General features: G+C 35.0%; 2 protein-coding genes across 6 annotated transcripts; both read left to right on the forward strand.

Annotated features, from left to right (window-relative positions):
• Positions 1 to 1,546: 1,546 nt before the first annotated feature.
• Positions 1,547 to 8,715, forward strand: LOC116158729 (proton-coupled folate transporter-like). Of its 2 annotated transcripts, none has more exons than XM_031471560.1 (7): positions 1,547 to 1,630; positions 5,363 to 6,288; positions 7,084 to 7,185; positions 7,947 to 8,084; positions 8,134 to 8,217; positions 8,267 to 8,423; positions 8,471 to 8,715. In XM_031471560.1, exons 2-7 carry the CDS (start codon positions 5,367 to 5,369, stop codon positions 8,502 to 8,504), a joined length of 1,437 nt encoding a protein of 478 aa, XP_031327420.1. In that variant the 5' UTR covers positions 1,547 to 1,630; positions 5,363 to 5,366; the 3' UTR covers positions 8,505 to 8,715. The 2 variants fall into 2 exon arrangements, with proteins under 2 accessions (XP_031327420.1, XP_031327421.1); XM_031471561.1 differs by lacking the exon at positions 1,547 to 1,630 and adding an exon at positions 4,549 to 4,580.
• Positions 8,716 to 10,191: 1,476 nt separating this feature from the next.
• LOC116158905 (proton-coupled folate transporter-like) lies at positions 10,192 to 16,291 on the forward strand. Of its 4 annotated transcripts, XM_031471771.1 has the most exons (8): positions 10,192 to 10,348; positions 10,461 to 10,581; positions 12,676 to 13,586; positions 13,643 to 13,744; positions 15,028 to 15,165; positions 15,216 to 15,299; positions 15,351 to 15,507; positions 15,566 to 16,291. In XM_031471771.1, the coding sequence occupies exons 3-8, from the start codon at positions 12,680 to 12,682 to the stop codon at positions 15,609 to 15,611; spliced, it is 1,434 nt and encodes a 477-aa protein (XP_031327631.1). In that variant the 5' UTR covers positions 10,192 to 10,348; positions 10,461 to 10,581; positions 12,676 to 12,679; the 3' UTR covers positions 15,612 to 16,291. The 4 variants fall into 4 exon arrangements, with proteins under 4 accessions (XP_031327631.1, XP_031327632.1, XP_031327630.1 ...); XM_031471772.1 differs by lacking the exon at positions 10,192 to 10,348 and having other exon boundaries at positions 10,373 to 10,581; XM_031471770.1 differs by lacking the exons at positions 10,192 to 10,348; positions 10,461 to 10,581 and adding an exon at positions 12,280 to 12,410.
• Positions 16,292 to 17,171: the final 880 nt, after the last annotated feature.

A 17,171-nucleotide genomic window follows, 5' to 3' on the forward strand; every position in this document is an offset into this window, starting at 1 on the left:
CTTTTTTTGAGCCCCGAAAAAAAAATTGTCTCAGATCGACCCGGAAAAAAATTTTCTTATAGAATGTGGCCTGTAGAATCCATAATTTCAAACAGTTTTGAGATTGGGCTACTAGTTTAAAAGTTACAGCCCTTTGAATTTTTTTTCAAATTGGTTTCTAGTCTATAACTTTTGGTGCCCATGCAGGTAAAGCGGAAGGCGAGGAGAACTACGAGTCGGTAATTTCAGACGACCCACTAGCACTAGAGGACGTCGAAGAGCCTGAAGAAGTGGAATCTGCAGAGGATAATGATTACGTTGAGGTATAAATGAATGTGTGAATATTTTAATATGAAAATACTGTTTTTACGTGAATAAATGGTACATAGAAATACTTTGTTTTACAATGAATATTTCCTCACACATGAAAGTTGAAGGTGAAAGGTGACTTTACGCCAACTCTTCAGTTACCTATCTCGTATGAAATTGCACGAAGAGCATTTTCAGCTAAACATATTTCATCTAGCCCTGACGGTCGCGATATTTTTGCAAAAAACCGCAAAAAAAACACGAAAATGATGATTTTCGCTTCCTTTTATGAATTTTCTAGGCTAAGAGGTACACCTAGGCTAACTTCTGAGTATCTACCTTGTAAAAAATTTCACGAGGAGCATTTTCAGCTAAAAATATTTCATCTAGCCCTAAAGGTCGCGATATATTTGCAAAAAGCCACGAAAATTGATGATTTTCGCTGCTTTTATGAATTTCCTAGGCTAACACCTAGGCTAACTTCTGAGTATCTACCTTGTATGAAATTTCCCGAGAAATATTTTCAGCTAAAAATATTTCATATAGACCTCATAGATCGCGAGATATCAGCCAAAAAGAGCGAAAACACGGTTTTTGGGGGGATGGTGGGGTGGCTGGAGCCTTCAGCACAGGGTCTGGAGGGTGGGATTTTTAATATGTTGTTTTTGACACCTAACTGAACATATTCCACCATTTTTTTATTTTCCACCTCAAAATGTCCAGTTTGCCAATTTTACAGTCTCTATCGCCTAGACTAGTAAGACGAATTTGTTCATTTCTGATTTCGGTGGCGGGTTCTAGCTGTTACAATAAGTAATAACAGAAGCCATATTTATGTCTACCCCTGCACTGGGTGGTCGAGACAACGTGTCGGCTACATTTTTCTTACCCGTGAGGTCTAACAGTTCTATACCCAGTTTTAAGAACCAAAAGCGACCTTGCCTCTACATATCACAATTTATATTAGCATTGTAATGAAAGGTGTCCATGAAAAACCACCATCACATCAAACTGTAAACAGTAATACTTAGCTTTGTGGCAGAAACCATTGTGAATACTTGCTGAAGTTAGATACAGACTATCATCCAAAATGATTGCTTAAATTGCACTTTATTGACGGTGGTGTTACACCTAATGAATATGAACTTATTACGTTAACATTCAAGGTTATATATTTGTATTAAAAACTTCAACTCTCACGAGTACGTAATAGATAAAAATGTAGGTAGGTACCTTTGAATTTTGTCGAATTGCTTTAGTACAATGTAACAAGCGGTTGATTTGTTTAATATTAGTATTTAACTTTCAATTTTTTTCGTACTTCTATTATTTGCATATATCCGTAAGTAACTTAGATCTATATTTGTTTTGTTTAACAATTAATTTGCACACCTCACTTTATTGTTACTAAAATAATTATTTTGGCGTTTGGAAAATGTAACTTTACTCCTTTACATGTAGACAAATGGTAAATACAGCCACACCTTCTCTACCACTTTGGATGATATTCGCATATATGAGGTGGTTTGATTAATTTAATTCTGAGTTTGATTTAATTCGCGTATTTATCAGAAGAAGACTAAAAAAACAGTGGCCTACGGATATGCTAAATCAGTGATCGGTTATTATACACGGTTAAGTCAAATCAGAGACCTATTATCTTATAGGAGAGCTCTCACTGGAGAACTTCTCCCTCAAATGTAGCTCGATGATCACATTTACTTATATCTGTAACTAGCAGGTTGTAAATTAGCTATTAAAAAAAAAAAAATTTGATTTGAACGGTTTTTAGGTTGATTAAATTATTTTTTTGCATAGTTATCAAATTACCGCACTTTTTTCTCAAGAAATCGTATGGATCGTATTTTCCACGATTTTTACTATGCGTTTCCATGGCGTTTAGTCCTATCCATGAATAATGGCATCAATTGTTGAGTGACAGTAAATCCCGAATGTCAATCAGTTATGGGGTATTAAAAATCACTATTCAAAAACTTTCGTGTACAATTCGTGTTGAGGTGACAAAGTTAATGCAAAGGTGGGATGACTTATTTGTCACGTCGCACCGCTGGACTTTGAAATTCACGCTTGTGTATTTAAAAAAAATATTTTTATGTTACCAACATTGATATTAATTCCAGAAATTAATATCAAATATCACACATAATTACAATTTTAATTTAAATAATTTTATTTAATTAATTTTAATTAATTGGTCAAAATCAAACTGTATAGAACGGTAGAAACTAAAGAAACAGTCTTCTAAGTGTTTGTGGACGTATGTACCCTATCTAATTATGCGATTTCCTAAGAGCCTATCTTACATATTTCGGTTAAACTAACCTAAGGGTGAATTTCTACGGAAGCAATTATGTTTTCCTTCTATTACATTTTCGATTTTAATAAAGCAAATTACAATCGAGTCGAGAATACCTTGCCAGTTTTCACTGGACTCGAACCTCTAACGGTACCGAATTACTCGGAAGCTCCCATCTATACAATGCAGTTTCCATATTTGTACCTATTATTGACTTATTTAATTAATAAATGAATTAATAAATGCTTAAATCAACAAACTATACTATCTACATTAAATTTTTAGCATTTACAAAGGCATTTGACCGAGTTGACTATATTGTACTAATATATAAATTAAAGTGTGTGGATGTAGGTTATTTCTTAGTTAAATGATTTACCAATTATGACAAGCCAACAGCAAATAGCGAAAATAGAACAATTTGTATCAATGCTATCCCGGTTCCATCTGGAATACCGCAAGGATCACATTTGAGACCACTTTTTTCACCGATATCGCTGTTTCTACAAAAGTTTTGTTCTGTTTTCGCACGATTTAAAACTGTATACCATGGTTACCTCCAACTCCGATACCGCGTCTGTACGGTATTACGTTTTTTAGTGATGTAACAGGAACGATATGAGTCTTAACTAGTTCGCCGGAGCATTACGGTAGGTACTTTACTGCCCAAATAAAGTTCCATCAAAAAGCACCAAACTAATAAACAGAGTGTTGCATACTCTCGATTCGGTGATCAGGTATCAACTCCACAATCAGAAAATATCAACCAAAACAGTCAAATTTTGGCTTATCTGAAACACATTTAACCCATAATGGTTCAACAGATGATACATCCAATAAAAGGACAAAAATAGATACTTATAACGGGCGCAGAAAGCAAATAAATGGGAGACATTTATACTACTGGATCTTTTGACCTTTGATCAACCGGTTTGAGCTCCCGAAAGGCAAAACTGCTGTACAACTTACAAATGGCGCCCGAACACGAAATGGAAGCCGAGCAGTTATTCATTATTTGTACGTAGTTATTAGAAATTCTTTATACAAACCTAAAATGTCATTGCATTATTGTACTAAATGGCAGAGCTTTCGAAACCATATTGGACTATTCTTTATATCTTATAATTTCATTATTTTCATTATCTTGCGTACTATTGGCTGTACTTGTCACAAGTTTTGTATTAAAATTGCAAATGTTAGGTTGTGTGTAGTTAAAGGGTGGATTTCATTGTACAGTTGGTTAACATTTAGGACATTAAATGTGACAATTTTCCACTCAAGTATGTATTTGTTCATTATCTGCCTTGAAGTTACGAACGGAATCATCATCAATTTTGGAAAATAAATACGAAAGTGGAATTAATCGCCCCCCACAGAACTTGAAGTATTTGTAAACATTGATGCGTGTTTGTTTGGCAAAGCGTGGAACTTCTGAACATTGTAACGCGAGTGTAGGTACAAAAAACGATAAGATAGAAAGGCCGATCGCGGATGTTTATGTTACATTATCTGTTACAATACGTGAGATATATCAAAGTATACCTTTGCGTATGGATAAGCGATCGATTTCGGATATAGAGCCACATTCCGATAACATTTGGCATCGTTGTTGGCCATAAAAACCTGTACTGTAATGGCAAGCTGAGATGGACCATAGATATACATATTTACCAATAAAGGCAATCCAGGGCTAAGATGAGGGAATCAGAAGGTCTGAAGTGATAATTGATTATCGCTGGTATCTAAACCTGGTTAAAATTTGAACGGCTTGTTGTTTCATCGTCTTAGAGGCGTGATGTGTACGTATCTTTCGCAAAACACTTATGTAAAACAGGAGACCGTAGTTACTTAGCTGATTATCTCAAAACTAACGGATATCTTATCCGTATTCTCCATAATCTTATATATTTTGACTGTATATATTATTCTACGTTGCAGTTCGCTTGTGTCTACCTTTGTTTCACTTAACTCCATAGTAAGTAACTTTATTAAGTAATTGAAATTTCAAATATTAATTTTAAATTTTGTTGGAAGGAGGGTATAATTGTGAGCAGTTTAGCAATTTTTAGTTTTACGTTCTATGCTTAAAGTTTCGAAACCATGGGTTCTTACTTGAAGTTTTCCAAACAATCTTAAACCAAATTTTGTCTATCCACCTCGGATGTATGCGTTCTTCACAAACTTTCGGGCGGTATTATAAAGCATAGTTAGCCATGTTGTCAGGCTAACAATGTTGTTAAGGGATGTGGTCGGATGTTGTATATAGTAGTATGAGAAGGCTGCAAAAGTTATTAGGACTGTAACAACCAATAAGAAGTTCTTATTGGCTGTTACATCTTCAATTAATCTAAATGTTTTTACAAAGAATTATGTTATTCTTTGAAAAAAACATCCAATCACATCCTTAACGACATTGTTATCCTGATAACATACTTTATAATACGGGCTGTTTATGAATGTTGCAAAAACAGAATCAAAATATGGTTGTCATAAGTAGGTATTCCTCAAGTACTGATATCAGTAAGGCAAAACACACGTGTTGATACACGAGATACTTGATAGTAGCTACTCCTTGTGATTGTAATTGAATCAACAATCATCTAAGCCCTTTATGTATGCGTCTGATGCGCTTTGGTTGGTCACGGCATAGCATAATATTGATTTTAATGCATATTCATATTTATCGTACATAAATAATTCATGCATACTTTAAGGTGTGCACAATACGAAACCTACTTACGATTCTCTTTGTTACAGCAACATGGTAAATGTTCATTTGGGATCAGATCCCAGCAACGAACGTATCAAATGCAATTTAGGAGGAGGCCTCAGTAGAATACGAGAAGAAATAACGGTCGAACCTGTTCTAGTATTGTTTATGTTATCGTCCAGTATTTCGGCTCTTGCAATTGAAAATTTGAATTTAGAAAAATCGTGTTACGTCAATCTGAATTTAAGTACATCTATCTGTGACGCGATGCAACAGCGTAATCGTTCCGGGTTTAGCGAAATGGACGAAATTACAGTTCAAAAAGTTGTCGCCGCAGCAGGTATTTGGAAATCCGCTGCTTATTGCGTACTCATCACAGTTTTGCTACCATTATTTGGATCTTGGAGTGACCGCAATAAAACTGTAAAGATTTTAATCCTACTGCCTATTCTAGGCGAAATTGTAGCAAATATCGGTCTGATATTATGCACTTACTTTTACTACGAATGGCCCATGGAAGTGAATTCAATATTTGAAATTCTGCCCACTGCAATAACTGGAGGTATTCCTTTGGCACTTGCTGGTGTTTTCACCTACATGTCGAGCAACACTACCAATGAAAACAGAACTTTTAGGTTGGGAATTATACACACTTTGGTTGTCATATGCAAAACAATAGGAGGTACACTAAGCGGGGTACTGTACCAGTTAGTCGGATTGTATGGAGTATTTTCCGTTACCTTAGCTTTGTACGTTCTCGGCGCAGTATACACACAGTTTATGTTACCCAGTTGTACAAGTACAAAGGACCAGAAGAGATCTCTGAATAAATGCGAGCTAATTGTAGACGTTGTAAATGTCAAAAAGACTGTTGGAAGCTTCAGCTTTATCGCCACAGAGGGCAGCGGGATTCAAAGGAGGCAACTATATGCCATCCTTTTTTTGGATTTTATAATTGTAGGACCATTTGTAGGTAAGATACATTATTATGTTCAGGGCTTAAAACTCATTTGCGCATCTAACATTCGGATTGTTGAAAATAATGCAGGGATTATGGTTTCCTTTCCTCGTGGGTTTACAACATAGCACAAGGCTTTTAAAGGCCTGTGGTTTGTCTCTGTGCTTGCTGCAAAATATCATCTGTAGATAACAATGGAAAGTAACAGTTAGTTTGTCGTGATACCTTAATGGAAGCATCGTGATTATAACCAACCCTTATTAATGATATGTTCCCAACACAAAACTTTATGCTTATTTACCTTTTTTGCATTATATTAAATTTTGTGCTTCTAAAAAAAATTTAGTGCTACAGATTTAACGCACTACCTAAATATAATACGTAGTCTTAACTAGCATTTCCGCTTATAACCAACGTAGTGCTGGGTGACATACATACTTAGGGTGCCCTGAGAGGTATTTCCCATATTTATTGCCATTGGAAAGTGGGCCGGTATGCGACTTCAGTTCAGATGAATGACAAAATTAAGTAACTTCATTGGATAATTTCGGAACGGAATTTTAACCAACAAAATTTCCTCATTCGGTCGTCAACTGAACTGAACTTTATGGACGGTGGAAACCAAAAAATAGAGACAATTTCAAATGACGTCATCGTCATATACGAAAATATTTAAAAAATGGTGGATCGAGACAGTTGAGGTGTGCTATAAAGAGAGATATGACACCTTTAATACAAACAACACTCCACCTTACTGAAAATAGAATCTTCACACCTGCATGCATTATTATTAAAATATTTGCATTTCAGGTCAAGCGTCAGTCATGTACTTATATACGAGGCTTCGGTTTAATTGGGACGCAATGGACTATAGCGTATTTGGAGCTTATTCTGCAGTGTGTCATCTTATTGGTAAGTAAGTTATTTCAGTTACGGAGAAAAGCTTTATCTTGTTTTTGTACTCGATCTATATCAAAAAGACAGCTACGCCGTCTAACGTCTCACTTTGGGGCTCAGTATTTCCTTGGAGAATTCATGTTTTCATTTTTATCAACCGTACGATGGTGTATGACGGAGATACACGTTTTGAAGCACCAAGAGTCAAACAAAATCTCGATGATGTCGATATATCTGTTGGTCCTATCTATACTCTCCCTTCCGGCTGTGTTTTTCAACTTCTCGTTCAATTGGCACATTTTGAACTCGAGTTTAAAATCCCCACTTTCTTCTCTAGTTGTACAAATAACTATTAACGACTTTTGAAATTGCACTTACTACTCCTGTACCTGTACTGGAGTCCAACAGAATGGGGTGTAGTAGGTACATACAGGAGTGTCAGAAAAACTTGGGTAGACATCAGCGTATCCTGGACGGGGTTTTTTAGACGCCATTTTCCAAAATGGCCGACATCGATTTCGTTTTGTGTATATTTTTGTTCCTGAGATATAGTTATACTCATCATTTAGATGTCTAAATATATGTTTTCAAGGGCGAGGAATCGATTAAGATGGTTTATAAAGTTGCCTGAACGCAATTTATTAAAGAAAAATAGTACTAAAGGTTTGCATCAGGACTCCTCTTTACAGGACTTAATCCGTTTAAAAACTGGCCCGCATTACTGCAATATTTATGCTGATGCATCTTAAATAGCTGTTTAATTGAACATATTTTAGGAAACGTGGGTTCCATCGTTATTTTCTCAAAGCTGCTAAAAGCCGACGACTCGATACTGGGAGGTGTTTCAAGTATGAGCAGAATATTGGGTGGAATTGGATATGCTTTATCACCTACAGTCATTTGGTTTTATGCGTGTAAGTAATAGATAAGTTCTTTGATTCTATTCCTAACTCTTGACCATAGGCACACTTCTTGACGTAGTTAACGGAACGGCATTCATTGTGTCCCGGTCCATGGCCACCAAACTTGTTACAGAGAGCAATATGGGTAATTTTGTATCCACACCTAATATTTATACTGAAAGTGAATTTTTTAGGTAAAGTAAACTCCTTGTTTGGAGTGATAGAAGCCTTGTCGGCGTTGGCTTGCACACCGGCGTACAGTGCATTTTATAGGGTTACCATTGAGATATTTCCAGGGGCGTTTAATATCTTAGGAGTTATTGTTACCTTACCTGCAATACTAATATACATGTAAGTATTTTAAATTAGAAAAAAAGCACTAACTTTCTTAATTTCAGTTGGTTGTACATAAGAAGGGATGTTCGAGCTTGAAACTAGCCATTCGACGGATGACGATTTAGCGTTGTACACTAGACATAGAATGATAAGCGCAATTGAGATGTAGGCCTTTGCACATCCAGATGTATTTAAACAAGCCTTCGAAACTAGACTTATGCAAAACCACCCCCTATGCAAATAGCAATGCATTTTAGTAATAAACCGATACAACTGAATATCGAAGGATTTTCAGTATTACAATCACTTTTTTAACGACCATTTATTTTATTTAACCTTGCAATTTCCATCCATATCCAAATCACGTCTTAGGCATTGAAATAAAAACGTGAAAAATTTTAAATTTTTAATACCTGGTTTTTACTAGGTACAATAAGTAACGCTATTAAATTAAACTATGTGAATTTCTCTTGGAAAGATTTGTTTCTCATAGTCTTTCAACAACAGAAGAAACTTCGCCTGTACTACAAAGACACCATTTGAAAAACAGGAGAAGTTCTTCAGAAAGGTTGAAACCAATTTCATTAAGAGAACTCTGAAAAGTTCATTCTGGTGAATTCAAACACGCTTTCTCCATAATGAGGGTTGCTTTCAGTATATTAGTCACTTGATTTTCAGTGCCTAGTCGAGCTTGACTGAAACTCTTTAAGATTGAATTTTTGTTTTAGGTACAGAGAAAACGATATCAGGAATTTCTTGCTTGAAATATAATTTTAAAACTCTCCGGTAATTTCCGTTAGATTTGCCAATATTGTGTAGATCGGTTATATAACTTATGTTTCCAACACTCAGGAACGAATTTATACAGTTGAGAAACTCAATAGATGATCCAGTATTATTTTTCTGTCTACTTATATTTGCTCTCAAAATATTAGCGACGTTTTTGTTCCAACAATTATTATGATAGCATATGTCTACAGCGTGCGAATTCCTTAGACTAATGCATTCTGATAACTTTACAGCAATGACATCATTTTTCGAAACTTCAACTGCTTTTTTTGAAACATGGCCCGTATTGCTTTGCTTCGTGTGAATTTCGATGTTGTTGGATTCGACGATATATCAGAGGTAATTAAATTCATTTCCCGAAGTTTTGTCGTAGTTTCCAACTGCAGGATTTTATTTTTTTTTCCATTCGTTCCAAAGGGGTTTAGGAAACAATTATGCTATTTTCCATTTTAAGAGTACCAGGAAATATACGGGTTGTTTTCACCCTTCAGTCACCATTGCGATATTCGTGATCTACATATTTTCGTGAAGATGTCTCACATGATATTGCTTCATCAACTTGCATACAGGATCTTATACCTAGATACATAATTCAAAACTGACTAATAATATTCAAAGTATATTAATTACCATTGAAAAATAAACTTATTCGAATGTTCGAAGGATCACAAAAGGTCAAGTGTCTTACAGTACCTTTCGCCAAGACACCGTAAAAGTCCTCAGACAAGAAATTAAAAATTAAGCATTGTAACAATAAACCATTCCCTGATAAGTCCTCCAAATTTGTTTAAAATCAGCACCTACACAATTAATATTTAGCCAGTCGGTATATAAGGACCTATAAGAAGAAAAAAATACTAAGGAGGAACAGTCCCCATTCTCGTGTAAGTAAGAGCAATTATTCAATTTTCCAATGTCATAAAAATAATGCGTTGCATCCGTCCAATTAGTAGGTATAGGGTTAAATGTTTAAAGAAATGGAAATGGAAATGACGTTAGTGCTTTTCAGTAAGTTCAGTAAATTGAAGTGTAGGATCTGGGAAAACAAAATTCAATTATCTCCGTGAGAAACTAAGTAGGTACCTTTACAGTGCAAAGGTATTTATGGTTACAATTTTAAATCTCTGTGCACGTGATTAAAGCAGCATCAGGTTAGTAGATAACTGAAATGAGAGAAAATTGTATACATACAACCAAGTCACGGTGTAATAACAACACGTGATTACATAAAAAGGAAGTACCTTCGCTAATCCCTTGTTACAGTTTTTCGTAGTCTCGTTGAAGGTTAGAGCAGTAGGTACTTATTGTCGGCTGTACAACGAGGTGAATTTTGTGAATGCAGTAGAAAAGGTTTTCAAAATAGAAAGGTGACAAGGAAAACCAGGTATGTTAAAATTGTGTTGTGGTCCTTTTAGAGTATCAAACAAAATTGGAATTAAGTTACCTCGTGGCAATTGATTAATTAGTAAGGTCAAATTGTGTAATAATATGCTAAATAGCTTTGTTAAAACGGTTAAGTGGCATGTGTAACGCAATTTAAAATGATACCTGCTGAAGGTAATGATGCGATTTTTATTTAGGAACGTCCAATTTTCAGTAAGCTGTTACATATTTTCTCCTAGTGGCCTTCTTTCTTTACGATTCATGCCCAGGTAGAGGTGATTATTGAATAAAATCACAGTAATTTCCAATGTCAATGTAAATACCGTCGTAAACAGGGGACTGTTCCCACGATATGTTTGCAATGACGCCTGTACCATAAAGTACTAGTTTTCAGCTTTAGGTTTTGACATGAACAATGGTAAACAGTTTCTTAAAATATTAGCTTTTATGTATTGAGAGAATGCATCTTCGCAATTTATCCAGGAATGAAGACCAAGTAAGGGTTGTTTCAGAGATACTGTGTGGAATTATTGCCTATTATAGCCGCGCGTCCTTCAATCATTGTGAATAATGGTCAATATTAAAATAGTGTAATTTTAATATGAAATGATAATATTAGTCAACCTAAGGTCAACACAATGGGCAATAAAAGTGCAAATAAAATCGATAAGTGACCCTCCCAGCCAATTAGAAGTAGAATCTGGGGCCATGCAGCCTATGCACTCACAGATTGAATGGACAGCTAGATAGTTAGCACGTGGGGCAAGGTATTAGTTTTATTTTGAGCAATAAAAGCGAGATAAGTTCGGGTTTTAGGTTACCGGAAGCTAAAAGGAAAAGAAAGTGAATTAATTCTATCGTGTGAGTTTTATTGACGCAGAAAAGTACCTATGGATTATCGCGAAATTAAGAGGAAGTTCTCGTTTTGCTGCCCGTGAAACCAAAGAGGGGATTCAACTTCGTAGCCGTAAAAGATGTAAAAAAAATTGTTAGATAGTGAAGATTTCTCTTGTATCACTGTAAGGCGGGTTGTCTCCAGCCTAATTTTGCGTTACAACGTTTTCCTGCAAAAGAAACGCCTTATATGAGTTACCGTTATTCTATTTATGGAAAATTAAAGATCTGAATCTTTAATAAAAACATCATAAACACAATTGACATACATAACCCGTTTACAGAACGGATATAACTAAACGAATAAATGAATTCAAAGGATCGCAAGAAATACAAAGAGTTGTCCTTGCACTGGACCAAACTGGGTTGCCGCCGGTTCAAACTTGATCAGTGTAACTCACTAGATCACTGGGTCAGGATATGTTAGATTCAGATCATCTCTAGTATTAACATAGCGAATAGGTACATATAATGATATAAGTAACGAAATACAGAACAGGGGATGAAACTGCGAAATTACGCAGCAATCCATTTTATTTAGTGAATTCAGGAAATGAAGACAAAGAACGTACGGTTGCAAAATTTATGGGAGTGGAAAGGGACACCGGAAGAAAAAGAAAATGTTTTCGTAGTAAAGAATACTCAAAGATTAAGATTTTAAAGCACTTTCACATTCTTATTATTATTCTTTATTGTTGTAATGTAAAACAAATGGGGGATTAATATTAAAGGCACCGGCCGTTAAATTATTAAACATTTACCAAGCATTTATTTCCGACGACCGACGGCTTGCTTTCGTACCTCATAAGTGCTCTATCACCTACGAAAATAATTGTTATCTTATCCGTAATAAGTCCTTCACTCTATTCCTTTATTTTGAATTCATATTTAATAGTGTGTTTCGTTCGTGACAACATTACTTGTAATAATGGTTTTGTGAGTACCTATTTTGTTCACTTAATTACTTCACTTCTTTGTAATTTGGCCCACCTAAGTTAACATAATCCTTGAGATCAACAAAATATGCGGCTAAAAGGTAATTTGAGAATGGTATGTCTGGTATTAGATCAGGTTGTTTAATTTCGTTTGACGTTACCGACAGAAAGATGATCAAATTATCTGATTATAATTTCCATAATTTTTACGATTAAGCAACTCAAACGTTGCGGATTTGTGTTATAAATAACCGTCTTTTTTTTAGTAAAATGGTGGAAGTCCATATTGGAACCAAGACAGACAAGAGGCGCAGCGTAAAAGACATTATCAGCGTAATATGGAAGGAAACCTCAGTCGAGCCCATTGTTGTATTCTTTACGTTGCCATTTTATATGTCGACTCTGGCAATTCAGAATTTAAGTCTAGAAAAATCATGTAGAGTCAATCTTGATTTAAATGCGTCTATTTGTGACGCTCTACAAGAGAGGAATACTTCAGGGTATACAGAAAGCGAGGAAGTGGCGGTCCAGAAGGTAGTCGCGATCGCATCTATTTGGAAGAATGTTATAAACGGCATTTTTCCTGCTATTTTGTTACTGTTGTTAGGATCCTGGAGCGATCGCAATAGGCTTAGGAACGTATTAATCCTCATTCCAATTCTGGGAGAAGTTGTTGCAAATGTTGGCTTCCTATTATGCACTTACTTCTTCGATGAACTACCGATGGAAGTGAATACCGTATTTGAAGTTCTTCCTACGTCAGTAACGGGGGGTTTTAATATGGCATTTCTTGGCGTATTTACTTACATCTCAACGAACACCAGCCCTATAAACAGAACGTTTAGGATGGGCATTATTCAAACTTTGTTTTCTATATGTGTGGCAATTGGAAACGCGATTAGCGGAATAATGTATCACGCAATTGGATTTTATGGAGTATTTGGAGTGTCGCTGCTAATGTACATACTCAACGGATTCTATGTATATTACCTGCTACCAGATGATGCGCGCGATAAAGAAAAATCACTTAGCAAATGCGAACTCTTCAAAGATGTGTGGAATATTAAAGACACGTTGAAGAGTTTTAACTTCGTTAAGAAGGCTGCTAGCAGCGCTCGAACGCGACAAATATGGGCGATACTGATGTTAGAAATTTTAATTCTCGGACCCACTGTAGGTAAAACTAAATTAAGTTTGTGTAATGGTTGGTTTATTAACATTTTTAACTTGTAGGAATGATGGCGGTGCTGTATTTATATACTAGGCTGGCATTTAATTGGGATGAGATTGATTATAGCATATTCAGCGGCTACTTTTCTGTGGCACATCTAGTTGGTAAGTGAGTATTATGCGGTATCTCCGAAAATATAGAAGATACGACGATGCACGGAGAAAAATGTATGTTAAAGGTAATTAAAGATATAATAATAGCTAAAAATATAATACGTATAGGGATAGCTAAGAAGAATTATAAAATTTATCATATACATATACATATTGTTGTTTTCGGGGCTCAAAAAAGACAGTGTATAACCTTCCTTTTTTTACCAAAAATCGACTGCACCAAAATTTCTCGGGGAAACACTTTTTCTTATTAATTTTGGTGCGTAAAATCCAAAACAATTCGTACTTTTTCGATCAGACTTCTCAATCAAAATCTTGGAACTGTTTGAAATTATGGATTCTACAGGCCACATTCTATAAGAAAATTTTTTTCCGGGTCGATCTGAGACAATTTTTTTTTCGGGGCTCAAAAAAAGGCAGTGTATAACCTTCCTTTTTTACCAAAAATCGATTGCACCAAAATTTCTCGGGAAAACACTTTTTCTTATTAATTTTGGTGCGTACAATCCAAAACAGAACAAAATCAGGACACACATATTGGTTTCGATTATATAAAATTATAAGTTCAAAAATCATGATGTATTTGCAACAATAAGGTATAATAAACCCATTTCGTTAATAAACTATATTTTAATGTTTATTATCTATTTGCTCTTGGATATATTTAAATATCTAAGATCATAATACAATATCATTATTATAGTGAGAATAATTTTGATTAGACATATTCATATTGTACAGCGTGTATCAAGGTTTGTTTGATTTAATAATAACTTCTCGTACTGATTACAATATAATTTTTACTATATGATCTTAACAATCCATTTTTCTCCGTGTGGTCAAATTGAGAAATGCTTTAAAGAAAACTAGAAAATGATAGAAAAACCGAATTTTCCGCTTCAGTTTTTATTTTTTTCCTCATGTTATTTGAACAACTACAATAAAATAATGAACACTTTCTCGTTGCCACTTTTTGAGGTCATAGTTTTTTAATACAACGTATCGTTTCGGAGAAATCATCATCAACTTCATTTTTTTATATATCCCGTAAAAAAAGTACATTGAGTAGCATTTCTTATTACGAATACAACGATGCACGGCACACAAAAAATCAAAAGTTGGAAACTGTTGATTTAAACAGGATGGTGTACCGGCGCATAAGCCCTAATCGTGCGAGAATTCACTTGAAACCAACAGTTTCCAACTTTTGTTGGTTCGAGTTGGTTTCGGAGATCCCCATGATAGACATCTTTATCTTGGACAAATGCTTTTAGGAAACTTTGGTGCTATTGCGATATTTTCGAAATGGTTACGATTTGATGACTCGATTATTGGCACTATGTCAAGCATAAGCAAAATAGTAGGAGGAATTGGATACACTCTAGCTAAAACAGCCGTTTGGTTTTATATAAGTAAGTGAAAAAACAGGAAGTTGTCCAATTTTGTTATTAGCCATTTCCAGGTACACTGCTGGATGCAGTCAATGGGGCGGCGATCGTTGCGTCCCGATCTATGGCCACAAAACTTGTTTCAGAACACGATTTGGGTAAGTTTTTGCTTTTTTCCCGCGTACAACTAAAATTAAGTTTGTTTTAAGGTAAAGTCAATTCGTTGTTCGGAATTGTCGATTCTCTGGCCGCGTTGATATACGGCCCTATGTATAGTGCAGTCTATGAAGCCACAATTGACGTACTTCCGACAGCGTTTAATATTGTGGGTGTTGGTCTTACTATACCTGCAGTACTACTATACGTGTAAGTGACTGTCTATCATATTTCCATTACCTACTGTAATTTCCAATTTGGTTTATAGGTGGTTGTACGTAGGAAGAAACGTTCGATTAACAGAGAAAGCATAGAATATGGACTTCTGTGTTCCCAGAGTTACAATATACTAACAATCTCACATTATAGTGCAATGCCAGTAAGGTTAGTCACTAGTTCAATTGGACAGTAAGGACAATTAAATTCGTCGTTGCTGTAATGCTTGCTTTAGCAAAGTGACTAATAACAAGTGCGCTATTAAATATTATTTATTATTACATTATTAATTTAACAATAAAAGTAAGCATTCGATTGTTTAATAAAATTATTATTATTCAATGGTACATTGAAAACGTCACATATGGAGAAGTTATGGAAAATGTAACCTGCAAAACTGTTTTTCATGTATAAAATATGTAGCGATTCTAAATTTGTGTAACTTTTGCGTGTTAAATTATTTGCTTCTTTTGTTTAAAGTTTAGAACGAGGTTTAGAAGTTTTAGCTTTGCGGATTCTGTTCTTATCGATTGTTATGTTTCTTTAGAAGTGTAACTTCTTTTTAATTTTAATTGTCCATAAGTTCGATTATATTATTTATATGTTTTCTATCGTCATTTTTATATGCAGCACAGATGCAATAGATTAAGAAAATTCTTGCAGCAAAATCATTGCCCAATGTGTGTCCAAGATAAGGATGTGTATCATGGGGATTTCGGAAACCGTAGAAGATACGGTCAAATTAGAAGTTTTTCGCTCATATCTAGTAAACTGTGGATTCTTTTCAAAAAACAAAAGCACGTCTTGAATAAGCTCTTAAAACTCTTTCCTCATTTAACCGAATCTGTATCTCTTATGGTTTCCATGATCCCAATGCTTAAAATAAAACAAACTCACCCTGTATAATGTCAATGATTCTTGCAGAGAATGTAATTCCCCACAACTACGTAAAAAGTAAGCAGGTAATGAGCTAAAGGAAAAATCTGAGTTTTTTTTAAATTGCTCACTTCCAAGAGCCCGTAGTTGTATAGAACCAAACTTGTACCAAGTTAGTAGCCATATAGGGGCAGTTCTGGACCAAATTATGAAAAAATACAAATTGGAAATTAATGCGATTAATATACCAAGTACGGGAAACAGATAATGTTAGATACAGATAACTTTCATTTTCCCTCAACGCTTTTTTAAATATTTTAAAGAAGGAAACCGCATGGCGATTTTTAAAAAAGTGTTAAAGATTAGTGACGTCTACATGGCCAGTTCAGGTGCAGTCCGACAAATAATATTTTCTTCTTAATGGTAGTTGGTTTAAGCAAGACTGAAAAATATTTAGTTGTAACGTAATTCTCCGCCAGTTAACTCGTCATTTAAATGTATATCGCAGGAGGTAATAAACTCATTCAGAGAACGATCAAAACTGTGAAGTTCAACTTTATATATGGACTTCCAATTGAATTTCACTTACCTGGTTATCAGTATTGCGGTCCTGGAACAAAATTGGAGAAACGAGTAGAACGAGGTGGTTCCGGTCAATGTAAAATTCCTGATATCAGCTATCAAAAGTATCTTGATTTAGACAATAGACATAAAGCTGATAGAATCATAGAATATTAGAAGAAAAAGCCTGGTTTTAAATCAAGAGACACAGGTGAACGAAT

Source organism: Photinus pyralis, unplaced genomic scaffold (assembly GCF_008802855.1).
Source record: "Photinus pyralis isolate 1611_PpyrPB1 unplaced genomic scaffold, Ppyr1.3 Ppyr1.4_LG1, whole genome shotgun sequence".
Classification (NCBI taxonomy): Eukaryota; Metazoa; Arthropoda; class Insecta; order Coleoptera; family Lampyridae; genus Photinus; species Photinus pyralis.

Excerpts from the sequence above, each read along its gene's own strand:
- LOC116158729 (XM_031471560.1), top strand. The coding sequence starts at position 5,367 with ATGGTAAATGTTCATTTGGGATCAGATCCCAGCAACGAACGTATCAAA. Across the intron at positions 6,289-7,083 it reads AATTGTAGGACCATTTGTAG|GTCAAGCGTCAGTCATGTAC; the intron begins GTAAGATACATT and ends TTTGCATTTCAG. Across the intron at positions 8,085-8,133 it reads AGTCATTTGGTTTTATGCGT|GCACACTTCTTGACGTAGTT; the intron begins GTAAGTAATAGA and ends TCTTGACCATAG.
- LOC116158905 (XM_031471770.1), top strand. Across the intron at positions 15,300-15,350 it reads TGTTTCAGAACACGATTTGG|GTAAAGTCAATTCGTTGTTC; the intron begins GTAAGTTTTTGC and ends GTTTGTTTTAAG. Across the intron at positions 15,508-15,565 it reads CCTGCAGTACTACTATACGT|GTGGTTGTACGTAGGAAGAA; the intron begins GTAAGTGACTGT and ends TTTGGTTTATAG.